A 25,467-nucleotide genomic window follows, 5' to 3' on the forward strand; every position below is an offset into this window, starting at 1 on the left:
CAGAGCTAGGGCAGGCAGGGAGCCTGCCTTAGCCCGGGGGCCCTACTGCCCCACTAACCAGACTTTTAATGGCCTGGTCGGTGGCGTCAACCAGAGCCACCAGGGTCCCATTTCGAGCGGGTGTTCCTGTCGAAAACTGGTTGCCTAGCAACCCTAACTTCATTAATAAGCACATCACTAACCTGCACACGCCACAATTTGCACCCAAAACATGGGGGGGTGGGAGGGTGTCTCTCTGTACTGAACAGCAACGTGCTGCATTAGGACTTAACTATGGCACTGTCTTACAGAATTACTATGGAACACATTCATGTGCTGTGAAGTTATAAATACTAACAGTCTGCATTTGTTAAAGGAACATTTCAAGTACATGTGCTACACTGTTACTTGCAGTGAGATTCCCAGGTCAGTAGCGCAAATTGGTGAGGTCATAGCAAAGGTGATGACACTTCACCCTTCCCCCACTACACATAAAACCAACCCTGCAAAAGGGCCAGACTTGAATTTGCAATAAAACACAAGACAAACCACAAACTTAGGGTGAAGATAGACAGTCATGGGCAAGTATAAATTGCAAGGCAAAAAGTAACAGTAAATTGAACAAATCCCATGAATGTGAAGCCACAGTAGGGAGACTCCAATGTTGTTTCACCTGCTAAGCTAGACTGAGCCACAGGCATCTTGAGGAAAACCATAGTATCACATACACATCATTAAAAACACAAATATTGCTCCAGCCATGAAATCAAATTGTTGGTGGCCAATTCAAATGGCTAAAGACTTGCACATCTGGGTGACTGAAAACTGAACCCTTATCAGGAGCTTCCCAAGAAAATCAGCAGCAGCTGAGACACTTCAGCTATATCTTCTGATGAAATCTCATTAGTAGAAAGGAGAATTATGTAAACTGGGCTGAAAATGTATCCCACCCTAATGTAACTTTTCCCATCAAAAAAGCCAGTCCTCACTTCCCCAGAATTCACTGGGAGTCCATGACCCCAAGATGCGAAAGTAACAGAGGAAGTCCCACCATACTGGTTAGTTCTGATTCTCTTTTAGGCTTAAGATGCCGCATCTGTGACACAATGCGGCAGGTACAAGATGCTGCTGAGGAAGGACAAATAATTACAACAGGCTTCATAGACATTAAGATCAGAAGGGACTATTATGAGCATAGCACAAGCCACAGAACATTGCCCAGTAATTTCTTCACCAGCCCTTAACTTCTGAGCTACAGCAAATATTTTAGAAAGAGATCCCGTCCTGATTTAAAGTGATGGAGAATCCATTATACCCCTAGGTAAGTTGTCCCAATGCTTCTCTAAAAGACACTCTTGTTTGTTTTCTCGCTGACATGGATGCAGTAGCCATGTTTCCAATGCATTTAAAATATTTTGGCATTAACAGGCTACAAAAGCTTTAAATCTGGGCTCCCGAGGAAGTGCAAATCTCATCTTACTTACCAACACAGGAGGCTGGTCTGCCACTCCAGACTTTGTTGTCCATACATGTTACTGTTCGGTCTCCCTTTAGCTGGTATCCTGGAGAACAGTAATACTCACATCTGGAGTTAAAGTACGCACCATCTATGCACTTGAACCCCCCATTAGTTGGCATGGACAGTGCTGGGCACCGTATTTCTGTAAAATAAAACAAATCTATCCAGTATCTTCTGATTTGCTGTTCTAGAGGAGTAGAGGGGAAACACATGTGCAGTACTGTATGTGAACAAAACATGGTTAGGAATTTTTCAGTCAGAGCAAGTGAAACTGCTCATATGATTTTCCCTCCTCAAACAGACTTCAATTTTTGCTATCATACAGGTAAGTTAGCCCAATGGAATGAAATTGTTTAAGGAAAGGCCAGCTGCCCACTCCCTTCTTTTGTCAAAATGTTTTCGCTCACACAACTAATGGTGGGCCCATTCACCTGGTGACATTCAAATTTTGCAAAATGACATACAATTAACAGTGCAGCTAGAATTAACTACCCACAGTATTTTAATATGTTTGCAAAGGGGAAATTCTTATAACCCCTCAGTTTCAGAAAGATTTCTACAGATTCAGAGCCCACCTATTCCATGAAGCATTCCTGCTTTTAATGCCTCTCTCCACTCTGTTTTCTCACTCCTCTATAATGCACCTGCCATGATTTGAGACTGCAAACTGCTCTGCATTCAGCTACTTGACACAGTCCAACTATCACACAGCACCACGTACATCACAAGGGCTATGTAAATAATGTCTGAAATAGGTGCAGCTACGTTAGCTACGGCTTCACAAAGACATATTTATTTTTAAATTCAAATACGAATGAGAGCCCAAAGATAAACAGAGTTACTCTAAGAGCAGCTCCTGCCAGTTAAGTTTTCTCCCCATCCAGCACTGACATTAAATATAAAAGCTACTCACATAGACATTAGATATTAGACAGAGATGAGTTTAATCACACAAACAGCGATATATGTGCACACAAGTATGATCTACTCACGTTTACACAAAACTTTCCCAGACCAGCGTTTGTTGGACTGACAAATAAGCTGTTGAGGACCATGTAGTTCATAGCCTTTCTGGCAACGAATATCACATCTTGTCCCCAAGACATTTTTGTAATATTCTCCTTGAGGTGTTCTGCAGTTTGCATTACCATGTTTCACCTTAATGGGAGAACACCAAGGCGTTTCTGGCAAAGAGAATGGAAAAACAAACACAGAACACGTACATTTTACTAAAGACTAATTAACTTAAGTCACACTTGCAAAGTCATTTTGTTTGTTCGATGTTGTGGAGAGAGTTTATTAAAAAGAAAAATGTAAAAAAACACATGCAGAGATGTAACTTCCTGGCCTGATCCAGCAAGGTGCTAAAGATATCACAATGTCAGGCCTTTAAAGGTGAGCTGTTCCTGCCTGTTACAAATTAATGAGGGTTTCTATTAAACTGGGTGTCTAAATGTCATGCTGGTGGAATAAGTGTGCCACCACATGGACAGTTTCATGATCACCAATGGATTTATGTTTTAATATCCCACAGAGGATGTATTTACCTGCCCTTTGGTCAACAAAGGTGGCAACTGAAATGCAAGTTCAATCCCAGTGAAGCTTTATCTTTATATGTGGCAGGCATAATTTCATTTTCCTTACTCTTGTTTTAATACCCTTTCATTAAAAACTTCCATCAGGACCATCAAATACACACATACCAGGGCACCATAGAAACAGACATGGCCGTTGGTGAACTCCATGAAGGCTCAAACTCCCTTTTATGAAGGGCATTATTATATACATCATATTACAGAAATGTCAAGTTTGGTTGCTTGGACACAAGAAGGAGCGATCCCAGTTATATGTGTGGGTGTTTCACTTGTGCTGAATGAATTTCCAGTTTCCATCTCAGGTGTGAGGCTGAACCAAAACTCATCAGCATGCCAGGATAACACTTCTCTGATGGCCCCATCAGTTCCACAATATTTAAGATATCACTTTAAATATGCTAATTTTCTCATCCTGATTATGAAGAAAACCTTCTAAATGTGAATGGGTGCAGTGTTTTTCTTATGAAATCTGTAGATCTGTCTGTCCAGGTCTGACAAATTGAAACAAAGCTCTTAGAGAGTTAAGAACTAGTTTCATTCATCTTGAGTGGGTGTTAACTCACAGTCTCGAAGTACAATGTATGCACTCAGGCACTGCGTTTGAATGTCAACCAGTATATGCATGTCTTATGTGTTTCAAGGTGTGCTTATGTTAACTGATGAAATGTACACTCAGTCTTGCGTTACTGCTTATTTCTAGCACAAGTGTACGTACACACGTAAACAGAAATGGACCTAAGATGCAAAGTTCATATCCAGATCTTAAACTGTTCCAATATCTGAAGAGTTTGGATCTAGGGTTTTGGTTCAGGCTCATCTTTAAATATGCCAGCACTGGTCCTGAAATGTGGCACTCATCCACCAGCAATTCTATACAATCATTCAGGAAGAAAAGAATACTTTGCCTAAATTTAATTTAGGAATGGAGTTGCAGAGATGTCATCAGAGAGGCACCAAGCTGGAGAGGAACGGGGTAGAAGGCCCAAGCAGCCAGTGATGATGGGCTGCTCCGAGTTGTGCTGGGGGTTGGGGCCAAAACAAAGGAAACACAAAAATGTCTGAGAGTCATCTTTTCCCCAGCCCTAACCCATTCCAGCACTTTGCATACAAATGGAGGAACACAGAAAACGGGCCTGAAATATGTGATTCATGTTCCTCTAAAGCATCCAGTAAGCTAAGTATAGGTTAGACATCAGAATCAATGGATTACAGGGATTGCCAAATCAGAGCAGAGTTGGCATTTGGCCACGATACTGGGATTAATAACCATACTTAACTACTGCAAAAAGGGGGGGGTGTCTTTAATGACTGTAGGTGGTCAACTCTAAATATACATATTCAAGAGAAATCCTCCATCAGCAAAGCTTCCACTGGGCACTGGTTCAGATCGCACACTGAGGTGTGTCAGCTACAGACCTTTCCTAGGCAGCCAAAACTACTTTTCTGGGGATGTGAGGGACAACGAGTGAGTTTTCTGAGGGGTCTTCTATCCAAGTAATACCTAAGGTGACTCTGCTTAACTCTGGGATTTGACAAGGTCACCACTTAAGGAGGTAAGAGTGTAGGCCAAAAGAAAGACAAGCACTGAAATGTCACACGGCATGCAATATTCTGAAGGTATATAATGAGCCTTTAAATGGGATCTGGGCGGGTTTCCAGAATCTCATGCCTAAACAGTGGCAAAACCACAAGAGTCATCTAAAAGTTGTCTTTCACAAATGGAATCAGTTTCACAGATATTTATTATTGGCTCTGTTGATTAATTTCATCTCCACATTTCAAATGCCTTTCCTCATATTTGGGATCAGTTCCATGAACATATTTAATGTGCTCTTTTTTCACATACTATACATGTTGTATTTTTTATTCAGTGTATAATTCCTCTACATAAAATGGTTAGATATTTTTATATCTCCCCCAGTGGAAATTTAAACTTTCACATAAATTCTACCGTGCTGTTACTAGAACCACAGAAACAGCATTGGACAGTGGAAGTGGAGAGACTGAGAATGGAAAAGTGTGTGACTGCCAGGGTTTTAGTTTATTTCCCAAAAAGCACAGCCTGTTTCTGAAGCTATTTAACTCAGTGGCATACTTATGTTCTCTTACAGAACTGCAACATCCACATGACAGTCCTACTAACACATGTCTGTCTACTCAGGCTGGGAGGCCCACTTCCAGCTGCAGTGGAGTCGTACCCTTAAGGATCTGGATCAAAGTGGCTTTTGTCTGTGGTGAACAAAGAAATACTGCACTCTGTGGGCTTTTTCTTCCCATGGGAACCCCAGGTAGAGCAGGCATCTTACATGTCCGGGAAGAAGCATTCTTCCTGACAGCAGCACTTTCCAAAGTGTCGGTCAGCACTGTCCAAATGCTGGCTTTGGATCAATGTTCCTGTAAGCTCAGGAAGCAAAATGCAGAGGGGTTTTTTAATACATAGGGCTTATTGGTTGATTAGACAGTTGAACAGAGGGGTCACCAGGGAGGAAGGGAACTCTTAGCTAAGTTGTTGGGAAGGAACTCAGTAGAGATGTTTCCTTGGAAGTTTGAGTTGGTTGAAAAACATCCAGATGAGCACGGAGGGTTTGGTATGTGGCCAACCCCTGGCAAACAGACTGCAGGGTTTAATTTGCAGACAGCACTGTGAACTGAAAACCTGCTGGGTTTACATAGCTCTGCTTAAGATACACATACACACCATGCCATGCTAGGCATGTACTGTACATTTTTCAAAAGGCATGCATAGTGGTTAGTATATTTGATACTCTGAAATTTTTACAAGGAGAGATGGTCCATAACCAAAACCCGGGACATGAACATCCTCACATATTGGTGAACTTCTGATCCAGATCCAATCTTACAACTCAGATCCATATCTGTTTTTTTTTTTTAGTGACCTGCTTGCCAACTCAAATAAATGCAAGCAAGTTAATACAGCTTAGGTCTTCTCAGCTTCATGTCTTTTATTTTTGGATCTGAGTTGTCTAATCTGCTACTAAAGCTCCCATGAGAGCTTCCAAATTCAATATAGTTTTTAATATTTGTGTGAATAAACCACTGTTTCACATACCACTGTGACATCCTTGCAGTCACTGAAATAATTTGTTTTGGATCACTTTTCTAAAAGACAATTCCTAGACAGAGTCTACATTTCAACCACTAATCCACAGTCCAGCCAGCATTCGTTTATCTTTACTGAATCACTTGAATTCTTTGTTTAAGTATCCACAGAGGATTAAATGTTAAAGATAAAGAACACCACATTTAACATATAAAGCTATGGGCAAATACATTTTTTCTGATTATATTTTTAAAGCAGGATTTTCACACTGGGATACACTTTGGGGGGGGGGGGGAGCAAAATAAATATTTATAAAAACATAAGACCAGACAGTATTTTGTACCTTTTCCTTTGGTACTCATAAGGAGCTGATATATTTGCATGCATATCCTTGTGTAAAAATCCAGTTTTATTCTCTGTCTAGTACCAACAATAAGCAAAGCTAAATTAATGTCCAATATTTCTATGTTACCCCAACAATGCAATACAATGTCTTCTTGCATGTCCATAGACTAGTTTACTGATGCAAAACTTCAGTAAAATAACTTTTTTGGGGTGAGGGGAGAGCACGGGACTGAGTGAGGAACCAGATTCTTCAAGAACTAGGCACATATGTCACAGATTCACCAGTGATTTTGCTATCAGATCCCACTGGTCAGTAAATTTGTTTGGAATAGGGAAGAAAATCTGAATCTGATTTCTATACTTGCAGAATTCAATTATCTCATTAATGTGCCAGCACATTTTGTTTAATGTTTTGTATGTTCATTGGCAAACACATTTTACTCTTCATTCCAGGTTGCAAGATGAATCTGAAATGTCAAGGACTATATTAAGAAGCTTATGAAAATCAAGCTCTCTTTCTTGCGCATCCATACCTTACCATCAACAGGTCCAAATTCTGAACAGGATTATAATTGATGGCTTTGGCTATGAGGTATGAAAGAGGCAGAAAGCAGCTTATTTTTAATATTCATGAGCTAGCAGCTTGACTTTTTGAGGGTGAAGGGAATAAAAACAATAATTTACTCATGTAAGCTAAACAATGCACAGTGCTTGTTTCATTTTCCACTGTTTAGAAAAATTTAAAAAATGAAAAGCTTATCTTGTCTGAAAAATCTGAAAACAAACATGAAGCTGGATCACTCTAAGACTTTATGATGCAGGAAGGAAAGAGAGAAGATCTCCCAGCAACCAGCCGATTTTCTTTAGCACAGAAGCAAAGCATTCACCTTTATATCTATTGCGTGCATAAACATCTTCGTCATCTTCTATGGGTGAATATCCCGATCCTACAATACAAAACGAAAAGAAAAAACTGCAGCAAGAAGGAAATATAATTTTAAAAGAACAAGAAAAGCTCTTGCAGAGACGTGCAAGTGAGATTAGGATGCAACAACCTAAGCAATGCTGACAGCATAAGCTTCCATGATGATTAGATTTATAGTGGAACCAGTTTATAGTGAATTTGGATAGGGTGAAACTCTTTTTATAAACGAGTAGAATGAAAATGTCAGATTGTTATTATGCAACATGTACTGGAAAATGCAAATCACAATTTCTCTCAAAGGGAACTTCCAGCTAGTGTGAAGTTATTTGAGAGGGGGAGTTGAACGATGGAGTGATTTCACTGTAAGATGGTTCCATAGTATAAGTGGCTGTTAACAGCCATCATGCCAACCAGCTGTAGTAAAACTGCCAAACAGCTGCAGTAAATGTGTGTGACTGAAGAACAATCATGGTTTACAGCACAACTTATGTAAGTGAAACATTGGTTACATTCTCTGCAAACATAGTTCTACCCAATCAAAAGGTTTTGTTTTGTTGTATTAAGTCTCCCATAATCACTCAAGCTAAAGAAATGAAAGCTCAGCTTTCTTTGAAGGATCTGGACAATTACTGTAGTAGCAGGGTGGGTAGGAATTGCTTTCTGTCAAAAATACTCGATAAACACTCAAAACAACATCACCCATATCATTGACTTGCCCATGGCAATAGAATTGTGCAGCATGTAATCCTGCTGCAAAATATACCTGAGCAATATTTAAAAGGTGTTAGTTTAATCAGAAGCTTTAGACCTTAAACTTGTTTGAGCAAAGGGACAGTTACACCTAACTTTAGTGTAAGTCAGATTTTCTTCACAGTAGTGGCGTCTACAGACTCAGGGGATCAAGTTTCCTGATCTTTATAAATTCTAGCATATAATGGGTCAGACATTAAGGAAATGTCTATACTGCAGCTGGAACTTCCAAATTAAGTTCCTGAAATTACAAATATCGAAATAGTTAACATGGGGTCATTAAGACACCAGGCCAAGATTTTCAAAAATGGATGCCTAAAGTGAGGCTAATAAGACCATATTTAGGCACCTAAATATATGGCCTGATTTCAAGTGTTGAGCACCCAGCAGCCACTCCTGAAGTCAAAGCCAGTAGCTTCCATTGCCTAGGCAAAATTAGCACATGGATGAAGAGCTGCTGGCTAATCAATCTGTCTTGAAGAGTTACTTACCACATAGACAGTGTCTGAACACCTCCCATGTATTTAAAAATAGAAACAACTCCTCTCTCTCCTCTTCTGTCTTCCTTCCATTCCAGCCCCCAGCAGAAACAGCTTCCTTACTGTGTAGTTTTTGTTTTCATGTCTGCAGTGCCTGTTTCCCCAAGGGTCTAAGCCCAATTCACTGCTCCTTTATGTCTGCAGTTTTGTCCTTCCCATTCATGCCATTGCTGCTAGTAACTTACCAGAAAGCACGCCTGCCCTGCTCTGCCAGCATGGCATCCCATCTCCATCCCGCACAACTGCACGAAGCAACTTAATTAGCATGTTGAAAGCCATCAATTTGAAACACATGGCAAATACAGAACCTGTTAAGAATTTGCACTAGGTTCTCTGCTCTGTTTTATTGATGTTCCATAGAAAACATGCAACAGGCCACAAACTCCACATAGGAGAAATCCAGCCCTCACTTCCACAGCTGAACTGGAAGTGGACTTGGCAGTGAGTTCCATTGTGTAAAGGGTCCATACCCTTTGTGCAGCACAGAGCTTAGCTATGGGGGAGGGGGACATACGGGAAGGCAGGCACTGTGCAGATCCTCTGATCTTACCCCTTACAATAGAACTGTGATAGAGGTGCGTAGGCCTCTTCACTCACTGGACTAGAGTAACATACAATAGAGTCATTTTGACAGCCCCTCCATGGGCTATGGGGGATAGAAAAGGATTCATGAATCAACTACTCACTTCTGGCGCTGTGGGGAGAACTGGCCCTATGCGAACCCTTTAAGCCTCTATGCTTGAAAATCAAGATAGGTTTATTTTAGAGCTAACAAAGGATTAAAAAAAACCAGTCGCAATTAATCACAGTTTTAATCACACTGTTAAACAATAACAGAATACCAATTTAATTTATTATAAATATTTTTGGATGTTTTTCTACATTTTCAAATATATTGATTTCAATTACAACAATGCAAAGTGCACAGTGCTCACTTTATACTGTTATTTTTTATTACAAATATTTTCACCATAAAAAAGATTTTTAAAAATGCAATCTATAAGTCGAAGCATGAAGGGGTATATGAATGTTTAGCATATCTGGCATGTAAATACCTTGCAACACCGGCTCCAGCAGTGCCATACGAACACCTGTTCTAATTTACAATGTCATCTGAAAGTGAGAAGTGGGCAGCATTATCTCCCATAAATGTAAACAAACTTGTTTGTCTGAGTGATTGGCTGAACAAGAAGTGGGGCTGATGGACTTGTGGACTCTAAATTTTTACATTGTTTTTTTTAGTGCAGTTATGTGAAAAAAAAGTTCCACATTTATAAGTTGCACTTTCACAATTGAGACTGCACTACAGTACTTGTAGGAACTAAAAAATACTATTTTTTGTTTCTTTTTTACAATGCAAGTATTAGTAATCAAAATAATATAAAGTGAGCACTGTATACTTTGTGTTCTGTGTTATAATTGAAATCAATGTATTTGAAACTGTAGAAAAACATCCAAAATATTAATAATAAATTTAAATTGGTATTTATTATTAACAGTACAGTTAAATCTGCAATTAATCGTGATTTTTTTAATCTGGTTAATTTGTTTTGCATTAATCACTTAGGCTAACTGCAATTAACTGACCCTAGTTTATTTTAAACAGTAGCAAAAGTGCAATTTAATTTTGGCCTGATCCAATTCCCACTGAAATCAATTCAGTAAGAGTCCTTTCCTTGACTTCAGTGGGCTTTAGATCAGGCCCCTTGAGGGCAATTTTCAATCAAATGTCTTTTCTTACACATATTTTTGTACAGCAGACTCCCTAGCCCTCTGTATTTGTTGCTTAGTTTACATTTCATGAAAAACTGCTGATGCCTGTATAAATATTGCATCTTAACAGACTTCCAGTATACAATATTGAATTTAGTAGCATTTCAAATTACATTGTGTAATATCAAGGGCAAGCTGCAGTCTCAAAGCACCACATGAAGATATTGATATTTCAATGATCATCGTCTATTCCAGCAAAATTAGGAGACTCTTGGCTGAATAATTTGAGACAGTTTTTAATGAAACATTACGAGTAAAGGTTTTTAAAGTGTCTAGGTGACTTAGGAGCCTAAGTCCCATTTAAAATCAATGGAATCTAGGTTCCTAAGTGCCTGATCATTTTGGAAATTGGGATATAAGCACTTTTGAACAAATTTTCCCTACACTTTTAACATATTTTTTGAAATCTTAATTCAGATTTAGCATGATTAACCTAAGACTCTACTTATCTGAATTTTTCTGCTTTGTGTGTTGGATGAAAAAAAAAAAAACTACCACCAAAAATCAAAACCAAATAAAAGTAAACAATTTTATTCAGTATCCCCCTCAACAGTATCCATCTGCTCATTTTCTTATTAAAAATGGAAGATAGCAATCACATCTCTGGTTTTCATTATGTGCTGATTGTGTGTAGTAATGCTGATCTTTGTCATCATTATTTTAATCAGGAAATGGATTTTGGGAATCCCAAAGGTGAATATAAAACTGTTGACCTTGCTTTACTTGTAGAGTTTGTCATTTATGCTTTTTTGGCAACATCTTTTTACACAAAGCAGAATGTCAAACGCTGGACTTCAACACAGATGTGTTATACCAGCAAAAGTATAGACTTCAAGTGAAGTCAATGGAAGTTTTGCCATTGACCTGCATAGTTACAGAATCAAACCCTAAGGTGCAAATCCAGAGCCTAGAGCCCACCCCAGCTAGCTAGGCTGGGTGCTGGGTAGAAGGATGGCAAGGAACCCTTCAATGGCATTTACAGGGAGGGAGAAGGATGGTATATCTGGGCAGTAGGAAATTTCCTTCAATTTCCCCATGTCCCATCTTCTCTCATGCCCTCTATGCTGTTCTCTCTACTTCTAGCCTTTCCCTTTTCCTTAGTGGAACCATAAGGAAGAGTGGGCTGGATTTACCCCTAAATAATTAGCCATATCATAACTGAACCAAGACTGTCCATTTGCTTTAAGATAGCATACCAGAAAAGCTAGTATGATTTAGTGGATGGCATATGGTATGGATCAGCAACCTTTGGCATGTGGCCTGCCAGGGTAAGCCCCCTGGTGGGTTGGGCCAGTTTGTTTACCTGTCCCGCCTGCAGGTTTGGCCGATCGCAGCGCCCACTGGCTGCGGTTCACTGCTGCAAGCCAATGGGGGATGCAGGAAGCAGCATGGACTGAGGGATGTGCTGGCCACCACTTCCCACAGCCCCCGTGAGCCTGAAGCAGCGAACCGCGGCCAGTGGGAGCCGCGATCGGCCGAACCTGCAGACGGGGCAGGTAAACAGACCAGCCCGGGCCGCCAAGGGGCTTATCCTGGAGGGCCGCGTGCCAAAGGTTGCCGATCCCTGGCATATGGACTGGTGAGTCAGGAGTCCCGCATCCCATTCCCAGCTGTGCCACTCACTGACTGTATGACACTGGAAAAGCCACTTCACTCCTGACTTAGTTTTCTCATCTATAAAATGAGAAATATGTTTCCGTATCTCACAGGAGTGCTGAAAAGCTTCGTTACTTAATGTTTGTTCATTATTTGGCTATAATGGGAGCTGCTGAAAGCGGCAGCCAGTACGTCCCTCGGCTCGCGTCACTTCCTGCAGCCCCCATTGGCCTGGAGCAGCGACGCGATCGGCCGGACCTGTGGATGCGGCAGGTAAACAAACTGGCCCAGCTCGCCAGGGGCTTTCCCTAAACAAGCAGTGTCCCAAGTTTGCGAAACACAGTATTAAAGCATAACATTTAAATAGATTTAAATTCAGGCCAACAGAAAATGATTGGTAATGACTGCCCCCAATAATCCAACAGTCTGTACTTGATAAAGAAACACAGAGAAATATTTGTCAAAACATTTCAAAAGGAACTGAAACAATAAATTGGACCAATATTTTAATACAGTACAATCCTCAAACATACCGACCCCATTATTAAGAACGAGGAATAATGATATAGGATCAATTCATGAAACAATCATACCTTTGTGTGTAAATTGTCAAGTCTAAGTAAACGAGGCACTTAAAAACTACAATATTTGCCCACTTGTGTAAAAACATCCTTAAATCATTTTATTTTAAATACATGTTGCGAAATAGACTTTTGCTATAAAAACTGTCAAATACACTTAAAGTGTTCTAATTGTGATCCTGCCCAGCGATCAGCAGTTAGGCCCTGACTCAGCACACTATGTTGGCTCCAATTCATCAAAGCACTTAAACAAATGCTTCATTTTAAGTATGTGAGGTCTTCAGTGGGACTACTCACAATTAAGTACTTTGCTGAACAGGGATGGAGTCACGCATCTGGTTAAATGTTCTATTGAACAGGGGCCTACGCACATGATTAATTCTATTGACATCAGACGGAGCATATGGACAGTCCCACTGACTTCAGTGGCACTTCTCACATGCTTAGTTGGATTGGGGTCTTATTGCAGTAGCTGACAAAGTAAGGTAGAAATTAGGAGATTGCGAATACATTGCTGAAACAGTAGGCAATACAATAAAGGACTTTACATTCACAAACAGTGCACAATATATAAATTGGACCATTTGTTTATAAACAAACAAAGTACCAGGCCAAAACATGCAGGGATGTAGGTAACACCACATTCTTTGTATTACTTCTCCAGAAGCATTTAATTATCCTCACATACGTGTCATACCCTTCATCTATTACCTGATAGTGAGGTATACAAGAATTTATGGTGTGTACGTGTGGAAAAGTCATAAACAGTCCGCAAATGTGATTAGCTAGACAGGATCTTCCTAAGAGATTGTCTGGTTCTTGGCAGAAAGAAGAGGAAGGATGTCAGATTGCAGAGGACATTACACGAGGACTTTCCTGTCCCTCAGTTTATTTAGAAATTCACCTTCTCTGCTACAAGATTCCCTTGCAGGGCCATCGGGGGGGTGGAGGGGGGCAAGTGGGGCAATTTGCCCCAGGGCCTGGGCTCCGCAGGGGCCCCCATAAGAATGGCTGAGGCTCCCTCCCCAGCCCCGGCTCGACCCTACCTCCACCCCTCTCTCAGAGCCTCAGCTCATCCAGGAGCATCCCTGAACAGCGGTGCAGCGTGGCTCCAGTGGGGCCTGAGCTCCTCCCCACTCAGAGCTGCGTGGCAAGGGGGCAGGGCTGGGAGCTCCAGCAGGGCCTGAGTTCCCTCCGCTCGGCCTGCAGCTCGCAGCCCCGCCCCCTTACCACACGGCTCTGAGCGGGGCGGAGGTCAGGCCTCACCGGAGTCATGCTGCAGCTGTCCAGGGACGCTCCTGGATGCGCTGAGGCTCTGGGCGAGGGGGGAACCGGGGGTAAGGGGCCAGAGGGGTTGGATAAGGGGCAGGGAATCCTGGGGGCAGGGAGTCCTGGGGACAGTGAGAGGGCAGAGGTTGGGGGGGCAGTCAGGGGACAGGGAATGGGGGGGTTGGATAATGGGCGATCCGGGGGTCTGTCAGGACTCAGTGGGTGGGTGGATAGGGGTCGGGGCAGTCAAGGGGACAGGGAGTAGGGGTGGGGTCCCGGGGGGAGTTGGGGGGGGTGTCTGGGGACAGTGAGGGGACAAGGAGCAGGATGGGTCGGGGATTCTGAGGGGGGGCGGGCAGTAGGGAGCAGGAAGTGGGTGGGAGTTGGATAGGGGGCAGGGCCAGGCTGTTTGGGAGGCACAGCCTTCCCTACCCTAAAGCTCATTCAGCAGTTTGAGACTTGCAGAAGAGCCAAACTGTTAGCTTTTCCATTTGGGCTACCATCCCTTTCACTTCTCAAATGCCAAAATTATAGTTTATATTTAATTTCATTGTCCTAGGGAGATTCATGTCAGGAGAGAGTAGCTTCATTTAAAATTAGCAACTACCTCCTTACCAACCCTACCAAGGGAGTTCCCACTCTCCTGCATTCTCTGAGGCTTCAGAGGGGTTAATTCAGTGGTTCTCAAACTTTTGTACTGGTGACTCCTTTCACATAGCAAACCTCTGAGTGCGACCCCCCCCTTATAAATTAAAAATACTTTTTTATATATTTAACACTATTATAAATGCTGGAGGCAAAGTGGGGTTTGAGGTGGAGGCTGACAGCTCGCAACCTCCAGTAATAACCTCATGACCACCTGAGGGGTCCCGACCCCGTTTGAGAACCTCTGGGTTAATTTAATTTTAGCACCCTGTGTCCATTCACATGGATATGCTATTTTGAGCATGTCAGTTTTCACAAAAGAGGCTCATCCCAGATTCTGGAACAGGCTCAAATGCTCAGTTCGTGGAGTATGTACATAAGCTATACTAAAGACAGACCCACAGTAACCGTCTCCAGTTTGTGAGGGACCCCATGGAGCCATCTCTAGGAAACAGATAAATGCATGGAGGTTAAGTGACTTGTCCATTAATGGCTATTAGCCAGGATAGGTAAGGAATGGTGTCCCTAGCCTCTGTTTGTCAGAGGATGGAGATAGATGGCAGGAGATCATTTGATCATTACCTGTTAGGTTTACTCCCTCTGGGGCACTTGGCATTGGCCATTGTCGGTAGACAGGATACTGGGCTGGATGGATTTTTGGTTTGACCCAGTATGGCTGTTTTTATGTTCTAACCTAAATGAACCCAAAGTTATGGAGACAGATATGTGACAAGGAAGCCAGCAGAGTATCAGAACCTGGAAAAATCTCTGACTGGATGGGCTCAGGCATTTGGTCACAAGCTGAGGTAGTTCAGACGTTCTGGATTTTTTTTAAGCAGAATTTCTTTATTATTTCTTTAAACAATCAAACACAGCAAGCAGCAAATATTTGGCCACACACTTCTGAAACCCCAAACCATATTCAGGTTTTGGCGGACTAATTTCAGCTTTTCAATTACAAAAACCACAACAAATTTTGAAGGAAAGCAGACATTGTCCATGGTTTTTTTCTGCTTTTTAAAAACTCCTAGTTTTCAATCCAAAAAAAGTTTTGATGGAAAATATTTGTCCAACCCTTTTAATGAGCTTTGGTGCCTTTAAGCACTAGCTGATGCTGAGAACCAGTGATACCTTGTAAAGAAGTTTTCTCAAAACTGGGTTTGTGCTGAGATGCGGAAGGTTTATTTTTCTCAGGGCCACCCATGGGCGGGAGGGAGCAAGTGGGGCAATTTGTCCTGGGCCCCGCAGGGGCCACCCGAGAATATAGTATTGTATAGTATTGCAATTTTTTTTTATGGAAGGGGCCCCTGATACTGCTTTGCCCCAGGCCCTCTGAATCCTCTAGGTGGCCCTGTTCCCTTGCGCATGGCAGACCACCGAGCTGATACTAAGCTTCTTGCTCAGGGTAATCAGCCTCATGCACGAACATAACCACGTGTGTTACAGGAATCAATTTCAGTAATGACCAGCAAACCTCTCTGTTGGATAGGTAGCACATGGCAGACGTTTTCAAATATTATAGGGAACCAAGCTTAAAAGAGAAGGGGGGGGGGAGGAATGACATAGTGCCCTGTCTCTTGGAATTAGAGGAGAGATTCTTAACGATTTTGATCACAAAATGTAGGAGAGCACTCATTACCACTTGAAACACTTTTATGTTTGGCTAAGAGGAGAATTTTCTCATTGGATCCCTTCAATTCAGCCTGGCTGACAAACAGCAAGACAAGAATTAAAATAAAGGTTCATCATAAACAATACAAGTTTTAAATGTTAAATAGGTAGAGAGGGTTAAATATCAACATTATGCTGGAAACACTTATACATGTGAGTAACTTTACATAGAAGGGTTTCTGTTAAAATGCAATGGACTACTCACATGCATAACGGGAGTGCAAGCAGGCAGCATTCAGTCCCATTACCAGATATGCCTTACACATGCAAGTGGTTTCACATCGGTGAACCCTTGACCTATGTGGAATCCCAGTAACAGAACGAGGGACTGGATGGTGCTAAGGTCCATCTGCGTAGATCTGCTTGGATCAGGGCCTAAAATTGCAATCTCTTTGGGGCAGGGACTGTGTCCTCCTCTGCATGTGAATAGTGTCTAGCACATTACCTCTGAAACCTAGCACGTTACAGGAGAACCTCAGAGTTACGAACACCAGAGTTATGAACTGACTGGTCAACCACACACCTCATTTGGAACTGGAAGTACAGAATCAGGCAGCAGCAGAGACAAATAAATAAATAAAAATAAAAAAGCAAATAAAGTACAGTACAGTATGAAATGTAAACTACTAAAAAAAGGGAAAATTTAAAACAAAGATTTGACAAGTTAAGGAAACTCTCTGTGCTTATATAAATTGATTGTTTGATTGTTTGCTTGAACAGTGTGAATTGGGAGAGCTTTGTTCCAGGTGGGCCTTGAGTGGGCCTGACTGCTATAAAAAGGCAGTCAGCAGCGAACCAGCTGAGCAGCAAACAGCAGAGGCTAACAGAGGGAGTTTGCCTGGGATCTGTCCATGAGGAGGTACACTAAGTGCTGCATCAGGGGGGCTGTGTTGGTGAGTATCTGAGTGTCTGTTGCAGGGGACAGTTTGTCAGTTTGACCGTGTGCTTGATTGTTTGCTTGAACAGTGTGAATTGGGAGAGCTTTGTTCCAGGTGGGCCTTGAGCGGGCCTGACTGCTGTAAAAAGGTATTCAGCAGCTAACCAGCTGAGCGGTGAACAGCAGAGGCTAACTAACAGAGGGAGTTTTCCTGGGAGTTCACCTGGGGAGAGTCCACTAAGGCTTTCATCTCCCGGGCTTCTGTGAGTTGTTGCAACAGCTCAGGAAGCTCTTAGAAGCAAGAAATTATGGAAGGTGAGCATTCAGCTGTTGTAACCTGCACAGGTTGTGCCATGTTTATCTTTCTTCCACAGGACAGAAGCAACTTTGGGTATGGCTACATTTGGAATTTCAGAGCGCTGCCGCGGCAGTGCTTTGAAGTGTGAGTGTAGTCAGAGCGGCAGCGCTGGGAGAGAGCTCTGCCAGCGCTGCATGTAAACCACATCCCTTACGGGTGTAGCGTGCAGCGCTGGGAGCCGTGCTCCCAGCGCTGCTGCCCTGATTACACTGACACTTTACAGCGCTGTATCTTGCAGCGCTCAGGGGGGTGTTTTTTCACACCCCAGTTGCAGCGCTGTAAAGTGTGAGTGTAGCCAAGGCCTTAGTCTGTACAAAGTGCAAGCTGGTCTCCATACTGGAAGAGAAGGTTCGAGGTGTAGAGCAACAAGTATCAACCCTGCGTTGCATACGTGAAACTGAAGATTTCCTGGACAGACTTCAGGACATGCTTCTACGGGTACAATGTCCTGAGGAATCGGAGCAGGCTGTGCAGAGGAATGAGAGGGACGGTGAAGAAATTTGGCAGCATGTGACCTCCAGAAGAAGAAAGAGGAGCGTCCATGTGCCAGCAATGGAGATACAGGTGAACAACCGTTTTCATGTTCTCTCCACACGTACTAATGCGGAGAATGGAGTAGATGGTACATCTGAGACAAGGGAGCAGAAGGAGACTCCACCAATTGGAAGGCACGAGATGCACTGTCCTAGGGATGGGGGTTCCACGACCACCGCTCCCAAGAGAAGGAGGAGAGTAGTGGTGGTTGGGGACCCCCTCCTCAGGGGGACTGAGTCATCTATCTGTCGCCCCAACCGAGAAAACCAAGAGGTCTGCTGCTTGCCAGGAGCTAGGATTCACGATGTGACAGAGAGACTGCCGAGACCCATCAAGCCCTCGGATCGCTACCACTTCCTACTTCTCCACGTGGGCACCAATGATACTGCCAAAAATGACCTTGAGCGGATCACTGCAGACTACGTGGCTCTGGGAGGAAGGATCAAGGAGTTTGAGGCGCAAGTGGTGTTCTCGTCCATCTTCCCTGTGCAGGGAAAAGGCCTGGATAGGGATCGTCGAATTGTGGAAGTCAACAAATGGCTACGCAGGTGGTGTCAGAGAGGCGGCTTTGGATTCTTCGACCATGGGATGATGTTCCAAGAAGGAGGAGTGCTAGGCAGAGACGGGCTCCACCTAACGAAGAGAGGGAAGAGCATCTTCACAAGCAGGCTGGCTAACCTAGTGAGGAGGGCTTTAAACTAGGTTCACTGGGGGAAGGAGACCAAAGCCCTGAGATAAGTGGGGAAATGGGATACCAGGAGGAAGCACAAGCAGGGGAGTGCAAGAGGGGAGGTCTCCTGTCTCAGACCGAGAAAGTGGGACAATCAGCGAGTTATCTTAAGTGCCTATACACAAATGCAAGAAGCCTGGGAAACAAGCAGGGAGAACTGGAAGTCCTGGCACAGTCAAGGAACTATGATGTGATTGGAATAACAGAGACTTAGTGGAATAACTCACTTAGTGGAATAACTGTCATGGATGGATATAAACTGTTCAGGAAGGACAGGCAGGGCAGAAAAGGTCGGGGAGCTGCATTGTATGTAAGAGAGCAGTATGACTGCTCAGAGCTCTGGTATGAAACTGCAGAAAAACATGAGAGTGTTTGGATTAAGTTTAAAGTGTGAACAACAAGGGTGATGTCGTGGTGGGAGTCTGCTATAGATCACTAGACCAGGGAGATGAGGTGGACGAGGCTTTCTTCTGGCAACTTGCAGAAGTTACTAGATTGCAGGCCCTGGTTCACATGGGAGACTTTAATCACCCTGATATCTGCTGAGAGAACAATACAGCAGTGCACAGACAATCCAGAAAGTTTTTGGAAAGTGTAGGGGACAATTTCCTGGTTCAAGTGCTGGAGGAACAAACTAGGGACAGAGTTCTTCTTGACCTGCTGCTCACAAACAGAGAAGAGTTAGTAGGGGAAGCGAAAGTGGGTGAGAACCTGGGAGGCAGTGACCATGAGATGGTCGAGTTCAGGATCCTGACACAAGGAAGAAAGGAGAGCAGCAGAATACAGACCCTGGACTTCAGAAAAGCAGACTTTGACTCCCTCAGGGAGCTGATGGGCACGATCCCCTGGGAAAATAACATGAGGGGGAAAGGAGTCCAGGAGAGCTGGCTGTATTTTAAAGAATCCTTATTGAGGTTGCAGGAAAAAAACATCCCGATGTGTAGGAAGAATAGTAAATATGGCAGACGACCAGCCTGGCTTAACAGTGTAATCCTTGCTGATCTTAAACACAAAAAAGAAGCTTACAAGAAGTGGAAGCTTGGACAAATGACGAGAGAGGAGAATAAAAATATTGTTCAGGCATGCAGGAGTGAAATCAGGAAGGCCAAATCACACGGAGTTGCAGCTAGCAAGAGATGTTAAGAGTCACAAGAAGGGTTTCTTCAGGTATGTTAGCAACAAGAAAAAAGTCAAGGAAAGTGTGGGCTCTTACTGAGGGAGGCAACCTAGTGACAGAGGATATGGAAGAAGCTAATGTACTCAATGCTTTTCTTGCCTCTGTCTTCACAAGCCAGGTCAGCTCCCAGACTGCTGCACTGGCCAGCACAGTATGGGGAGAAGGTGACCAGCGCTCTGTGGAGAAAGAAGTGGTTCGGGACTATTTAGAAAAACTGGATGAGCACAAGTCTATGGGGCCGGATGCGCTGCATCCAAGGGTGCTAAAGGAGTTGGCAGATGTGACTGCAGAGCCATTGGCCATTATTTTTGAAAACTCATGGCGAACGGGGGAGGTCCTAGATGACTGGAAAAAGGCTACTGTAGTGCCCATCTTTAAAAAAGGGAAGGAGGAGGATCCGGGGAACTACATGCCAGTCAGCCTCACCTCAGTCCCTGGAAAAATCATGGAGCAGGTCCTCAAGGAATCAATTCTGAAGCACTTAGAGGAGAGGAAAGTGATCAGGAACAGTCAGCATGGATTCACCAAGGGCAAGTCATGCCTGACTAACCTAATTGCCTTCTATGAGGAGATAACTGGCTCTGCGGATGAGGGGAAAGCAGTGGGTGTGTTATTCCTTGACTTTAGCAAAGCTTTTGACACAGTCTCCCACTGTATTCTTGCCAGCAAGTTAAAGAAGTATGGGCTGGATGATTGGACTATAAGGTGGATAGAAAGCTGGCTAGATCATCCGGCTCAACGGGTACTGATCAACAGCTCCATGTCTAGTTGGCAGTTGGTTTCAAGTGGAGTGCCCCAAGGGTCGGTTCTGGGACCAGTTTTGTTCAATATCTTCATTAATGATCTGGAGGATGGCGTGGACTGCACTCTCAGCAAGTTTGCAGATGACACTAAACTGGGAGGAGTGGTAGATAGGCTGGAGGGTAGGGATAGGATACAGAGGGACCTAGACAAATTAGAGGACTAGGCCAAAAGAAACCTGATGAGGTTCAACAAGGAAAAGTGCAGAGTCCTGCACTGAGGACAGAAGAATCCCATTCACTGTTACAGACTAGGGACCAAACAGCTAGGAAGCAGTTCTGCAGAAAAGGACCTAGGGGTTACAGTGGATGAGAAGCTGGATATGAGTCAACAGTGTGCCCTTGTTGCCAAGAAGGCTAATGGCATTTGGGGCTGTATAAGTAGGGGCATTGCCAGCAGATCGAGGGATGTGATCATTCCCCTCTATTCGACACTGGTGAGGCCTCATCTGGAGTACTGTGTCCAGTTTTGGGCCCCACGCTACAAGAAGGATGTGGAAAAATTGGAAAGAGTCCAGCGGAGGGCAACGAAAATGATTAGGGGGCTGGAGCACAATGATTTATGAGGAGAGGCTGAGGGAACTGGGATTGCTTAGTCTGCAGAAGAGAAGGATGAGGGGGAATTTGATAGCTGCTTTCAACTACCTGAAAGGGGGTTCCAAAGAGGATGGATCTAGACTGTTCTCTGTGGTACCCGATGACAGAACAAGGAGTAATGGTCTCAAGTTGCTGTGGTGAAGGCCTAGGTTGGATATTAGGAAACACTATTTCAGTAGGAGGGTGCTGAAGCACTGGAATTGGTTACCTAGGGAGGGGGTGGAATCTCCTTCCTTAGATGTTTTTAAGGTCAGGCTTGACAAAGCCCTGGCTGGGATGATTTAGTTGGGAATTGATCCTGCTTTGAGCAGGGGGTTGGACTAGATGACCTCCTGAGGTCCCTTCCAACCCTGATATTCTATGAACTTAAGATGGATAAAAGCAGCATTTTTCATCTGCACAGTAAAGTTTCAGACCTGTATTAAGTCAATGTTCAGTTGTAAATTTTTGAAAGAACCACCATAACGTTTTGTTCAGAGTTATGAACATGTCAGAGTTACGAACTTCTATTCCCAAGGTGTCCGTAACTCTGAAGTTCTATTGCATATTGTGTTAACATTAAAATAAATAATAATATGTAACCAGAAAAGGAGGTGGGGGTGGGGAGGCCCATAGAGATATTTTCACTATGACTGAAATGGGAGGGAATCTCCAAGCACCACTTCTGTGTTTTGTCAGATTAAGAGCCCACAACTAAAATAACCTACATATTACTTGAAACCAATCACAAGTTTCTACAATTTGTTGCCATTAGACAACGTTAGCCTTGGCACCAAAACATCAAAACAGGACTACACCACTTAAAAGTGGCCCCAAATATTAGTTACAAGCTAAAATAGAATGTAAAGGCTTTATTCTGAGAGGCAGTATTCCATTCACTAGCTTGGCACTTGGGAGAGTGACAAACTTCAAATCAATTGTAATTATACAGCCACAGAATAATACTTTCAGGCTTGGGTGTGCTCCCAAGCACTATCTTTGGCACATAACCTGGACATGCGACTTCAAGGTCTTCTCTTCCCCTCATTCTTTTGTTCAGAGTTTGCCATGTTGTGTGAGGATTACATAAAATTACAGAACATACTGTAAAATCAACAGTCAAAATCAATATGCCAGTTGCAGCTTTATGTTCTACTGAAGTTTACAGTCTTAAATACAGTACCAATTTACTTAAATACATCCTTCTGAGAGGATCAGTTCATTTCACATTTTGAAACATCATTGGGCTTGAAATTAAAAGGAAAAAAAAAAGGCAGTTCAAAAGACAGATTCTAATTTCAGATACGTATTATATCTCACAGAGGAACCAAAATAACAACAAAGATCTGCTGCTAACATCCTTACACATACACACCCTAGGAATTCAGGGTTTGCAAAATAAGACCGAATGTTTGCCTATCTGGTCTCCTGACTCTAGCCTTGGCAACATCTGATCCTTCCAAAGAAAGGTGTGAATCATCCCATACCCCTTTATTCACCAATCCAATTGTGTAAAGCTGGACCATAGGGAAGAGTTTGGAAATTCCTTCCCAACCCCAACAGATGATCAGTTTATACCCTTAAGCACAAGAAAAAGAAAGGACGGATCTGTTTTCTCATCAATTTTTAATACCTCTATCAAATTCCCTCTAACTTTTCTCTTTTCTCACGGTAGAATTTTTATGTTCTACAATACCACAAACCATGCAAAGAGTATGAATGACAAAGCTAACCTTTTGCATCTAAATCTATAGAACCTCTTCCAGGAAGGCAGAATTAGCTAAAGCTTGAGACCCAAAAAGTCAGACAGGGAGCTATTAGGGAGAGAGGAAAGAAATGCAGCAAGAATGGTCACCATCTTTGCAGGAGAAGGCAGCACCTGTTGTGAATATAAGTTTTCATACATTTATATGATAGTATCAGAAATACACACACTTCTTTTTTATTCATAGAGCACTCTGGCCCCAATTCTGAAAAGCACTTAGTTGAAGTAAATGGAATTTAAACATGTGCTTAATGTTACACACTTCTCTAAGAGGACACAGCACTTCACAAAATACACTGAAAGGTAAAATACAATTTGGCAGTAAAGGAATGAGTAGCGAGCAAAGATTTAAATAATTTCTTCACATCTAGCTTAATCTCTGAGGGAGTCACACAAATTAAGGAAAGCAGGTTTGAATCTGTTAGGTAATTGTGTTGTTTTGATTTACTCAGATTTGTTCAGGGCTTGAATCGGGGAGGGGGAATGAAAGTTGTGATCGAAGGAAAAAGATTTTTTTAAGGAGGGTCTTTAACCCATGATTTGCAACATAACTGAAGTTGCATTTTACACTGTGTACTTAGTTTGTATACAATAGCTCTGATGGGCCCAGTTCATATTTGAGATTACAATACATTTTTTAAAGTATCTGCGGAGCCACAGAAATCAATTAACAGGACTTTTTTTTTACCAAAGTATTGATTAAACATTTTCATTAATATAAATTGCAATTTCATAAACATAGGATGAAAATAACATATCCTCATCCTGATTCACCTTCAAACCCTACAGTAACTCTTGATGATAAACATTACATCTGACCTCTGCATGAGGTGCAACAACTGGCTATACTGCATGCTACTATTTGAGAAAAGCCAGGACAACAGTCCTGAGCATGTATGCAGAGGAATGGAGTGCAAAACAGAACAGGGAAGCTGCAGTATTTATTAAACCAGAGTTCCATTGGACTGGGATGTGCTGCATATCAAGTGTATCATAGTGTGTTCAGAAATCAGAACTGTGACACTTTGCACCCCACATTCACCATAGTAATAGGATTATGGTATGATTATGATATCATTATGTAGCATCTTGTACAAAGTATGCCCTGTAAGGTATCATTCTAAAAGTCTTGATCTGTTGAACATTAATATCCTGTTGGGTTGTATGTATTATCAATCTATGTAAAGTTATGAAGTTTTGCTATGTATATGTTACTGAAAGATATTGTGAAGTTGGAAACACCCACAGTTAGCCTTTCAGGTACAACAATGAAGAAGCTAGACAGTGCTAATGGCCCATCAGCAAGACAAAGAACCATGAAAAAGGTTTGTCCTCCCCTGGGAACACTTCAGCCAGCCTCGGAATAATGGCTGCTATGACTCAGCAAAGCATGCAAGGGCATGTGACCAGCAGGGCCGGTGCAAGAAATTTTTGCACCCTAGGCGAAACTTCCACCTTGCACTCCCCCCAGCTAACCCTGCCCCCCCCACGGCAGCTAACTTAGCCCCCCACCCAGGGACCCCCCCATGACAGCTAACCCCTCTCCCCCTCCGTCCCCCCATGGCAGCTAACCCTGCCTGGGGAGACTCCCCCCTTCTCCCCCAGCAGCTAACCCTGCCTGGGGAGACTCCCCCCCCCACAGCCCCAGCAGCTAACCCTGCCTGGGGAGACTCCCCCCCCCACAGCCCCAGCAGCTAACCCTGCCTGGGGAGACTCCCCCCCACACCTCCAGCAGCTAACCCTGCCTGGGGAGACTCCCCCCGCCCCCCAGCCCCAGCAGCTAACCCTGCCTGGGGAGACTCCCCCCCCCCAGCCCCAGCAGCTAACCCTGCCTGGGGAGACCTCCTGCTGAAACTAAGCCTGCCTGAGTAGCCCGCCCCAGCTCACCTCGGCTCCACCTCCTCCACTGAGCACGTTGGCGCTGCTCCAAGTCTCCTCCCCACCCAGGCTTGCGGCGCTGATTGGAGGAGACTTAGAACTGGGCTGTGTGCTCAGTGGAGGAGGCAGAGCGTAGGTGAGCTGGGGCAGGGAGTGGTTCCTCTGTGCGCCCCGCCCCTCATTATTGCAGGGAACCCTCTCCGCACGCCACCCAGCTCACCTCCACCTCCTCGCCTGAGGGGGCTTTTAGGCGCCCCCAACCAGCGCCTAAATGGTTGCACCAGCCCTGGTGACCAGACCACATGACAATGAACTCCATTTTGTATTTTTTGACAAGCTGGGCTGGAAATTTAGCTTGGTACATATGCCATATGGAGAAACTATATAAGGTGGAGAGCGACATCATCTCTGGTCTTCACTCTTCCCCAACTCAACACCTAAAGAAGCTCTGGAAGACAAAGGACTTGGAACAGGGGAGGGGAATCCAGACTGTAGAGCAAACAAAACCTCTGCCTCAAGAATCT

General features: G+C 43.4%; 1 protein-coding gene across 2 annotated transcripts in view; it reads right to left on the minus strand.

Moving 5' to 3' along the window:
* SRPX (sushi repeat containing protein X-linked) overlaps positions 1-25,467 on the minus strand; it is an 82,452-nt gene that overhangs the window by 24,727 nt on the left and 32,258 nt on the right. The window contains exons 2-4 of one of the 2 annotated variants that reach the window (XM_030575848.1): positions 7,387-7,446; positions 2,491-2,682; positions 1,464-1,640 (exon numbers count right to left, since the gene is read on the minus strand). In XM_030575848.1, the coding sequence (XP_030431708.1) occupies positions 1,464-1,640; positions 2,491-2,682; positions 7,387-7,446 (429 nt within the window). The remainder of the gene's footprint in view (positions 1-1,463; positions 1,641-2,490; positions 2,683-7,386; positions 7,447-25,467) is intronic. The other variant, XM_030575855.1, reaches the window with a different exon arrangement.

This window comes from Gopherus evgoodei, chromosome 1 (genome assembly GCF_007399415.2).
Source record: "Gopherus evgoodei ecotype Sinaloan lineage chromosome 1, rGopEvg1_v1.p, whole genome shotgun sequence".
Classification (NCBI taxonomy): Eukaryota; Metazoa; Chordata; order Testudines; family Testudinidae; genus Gopherus; species Gopherus evgoodei.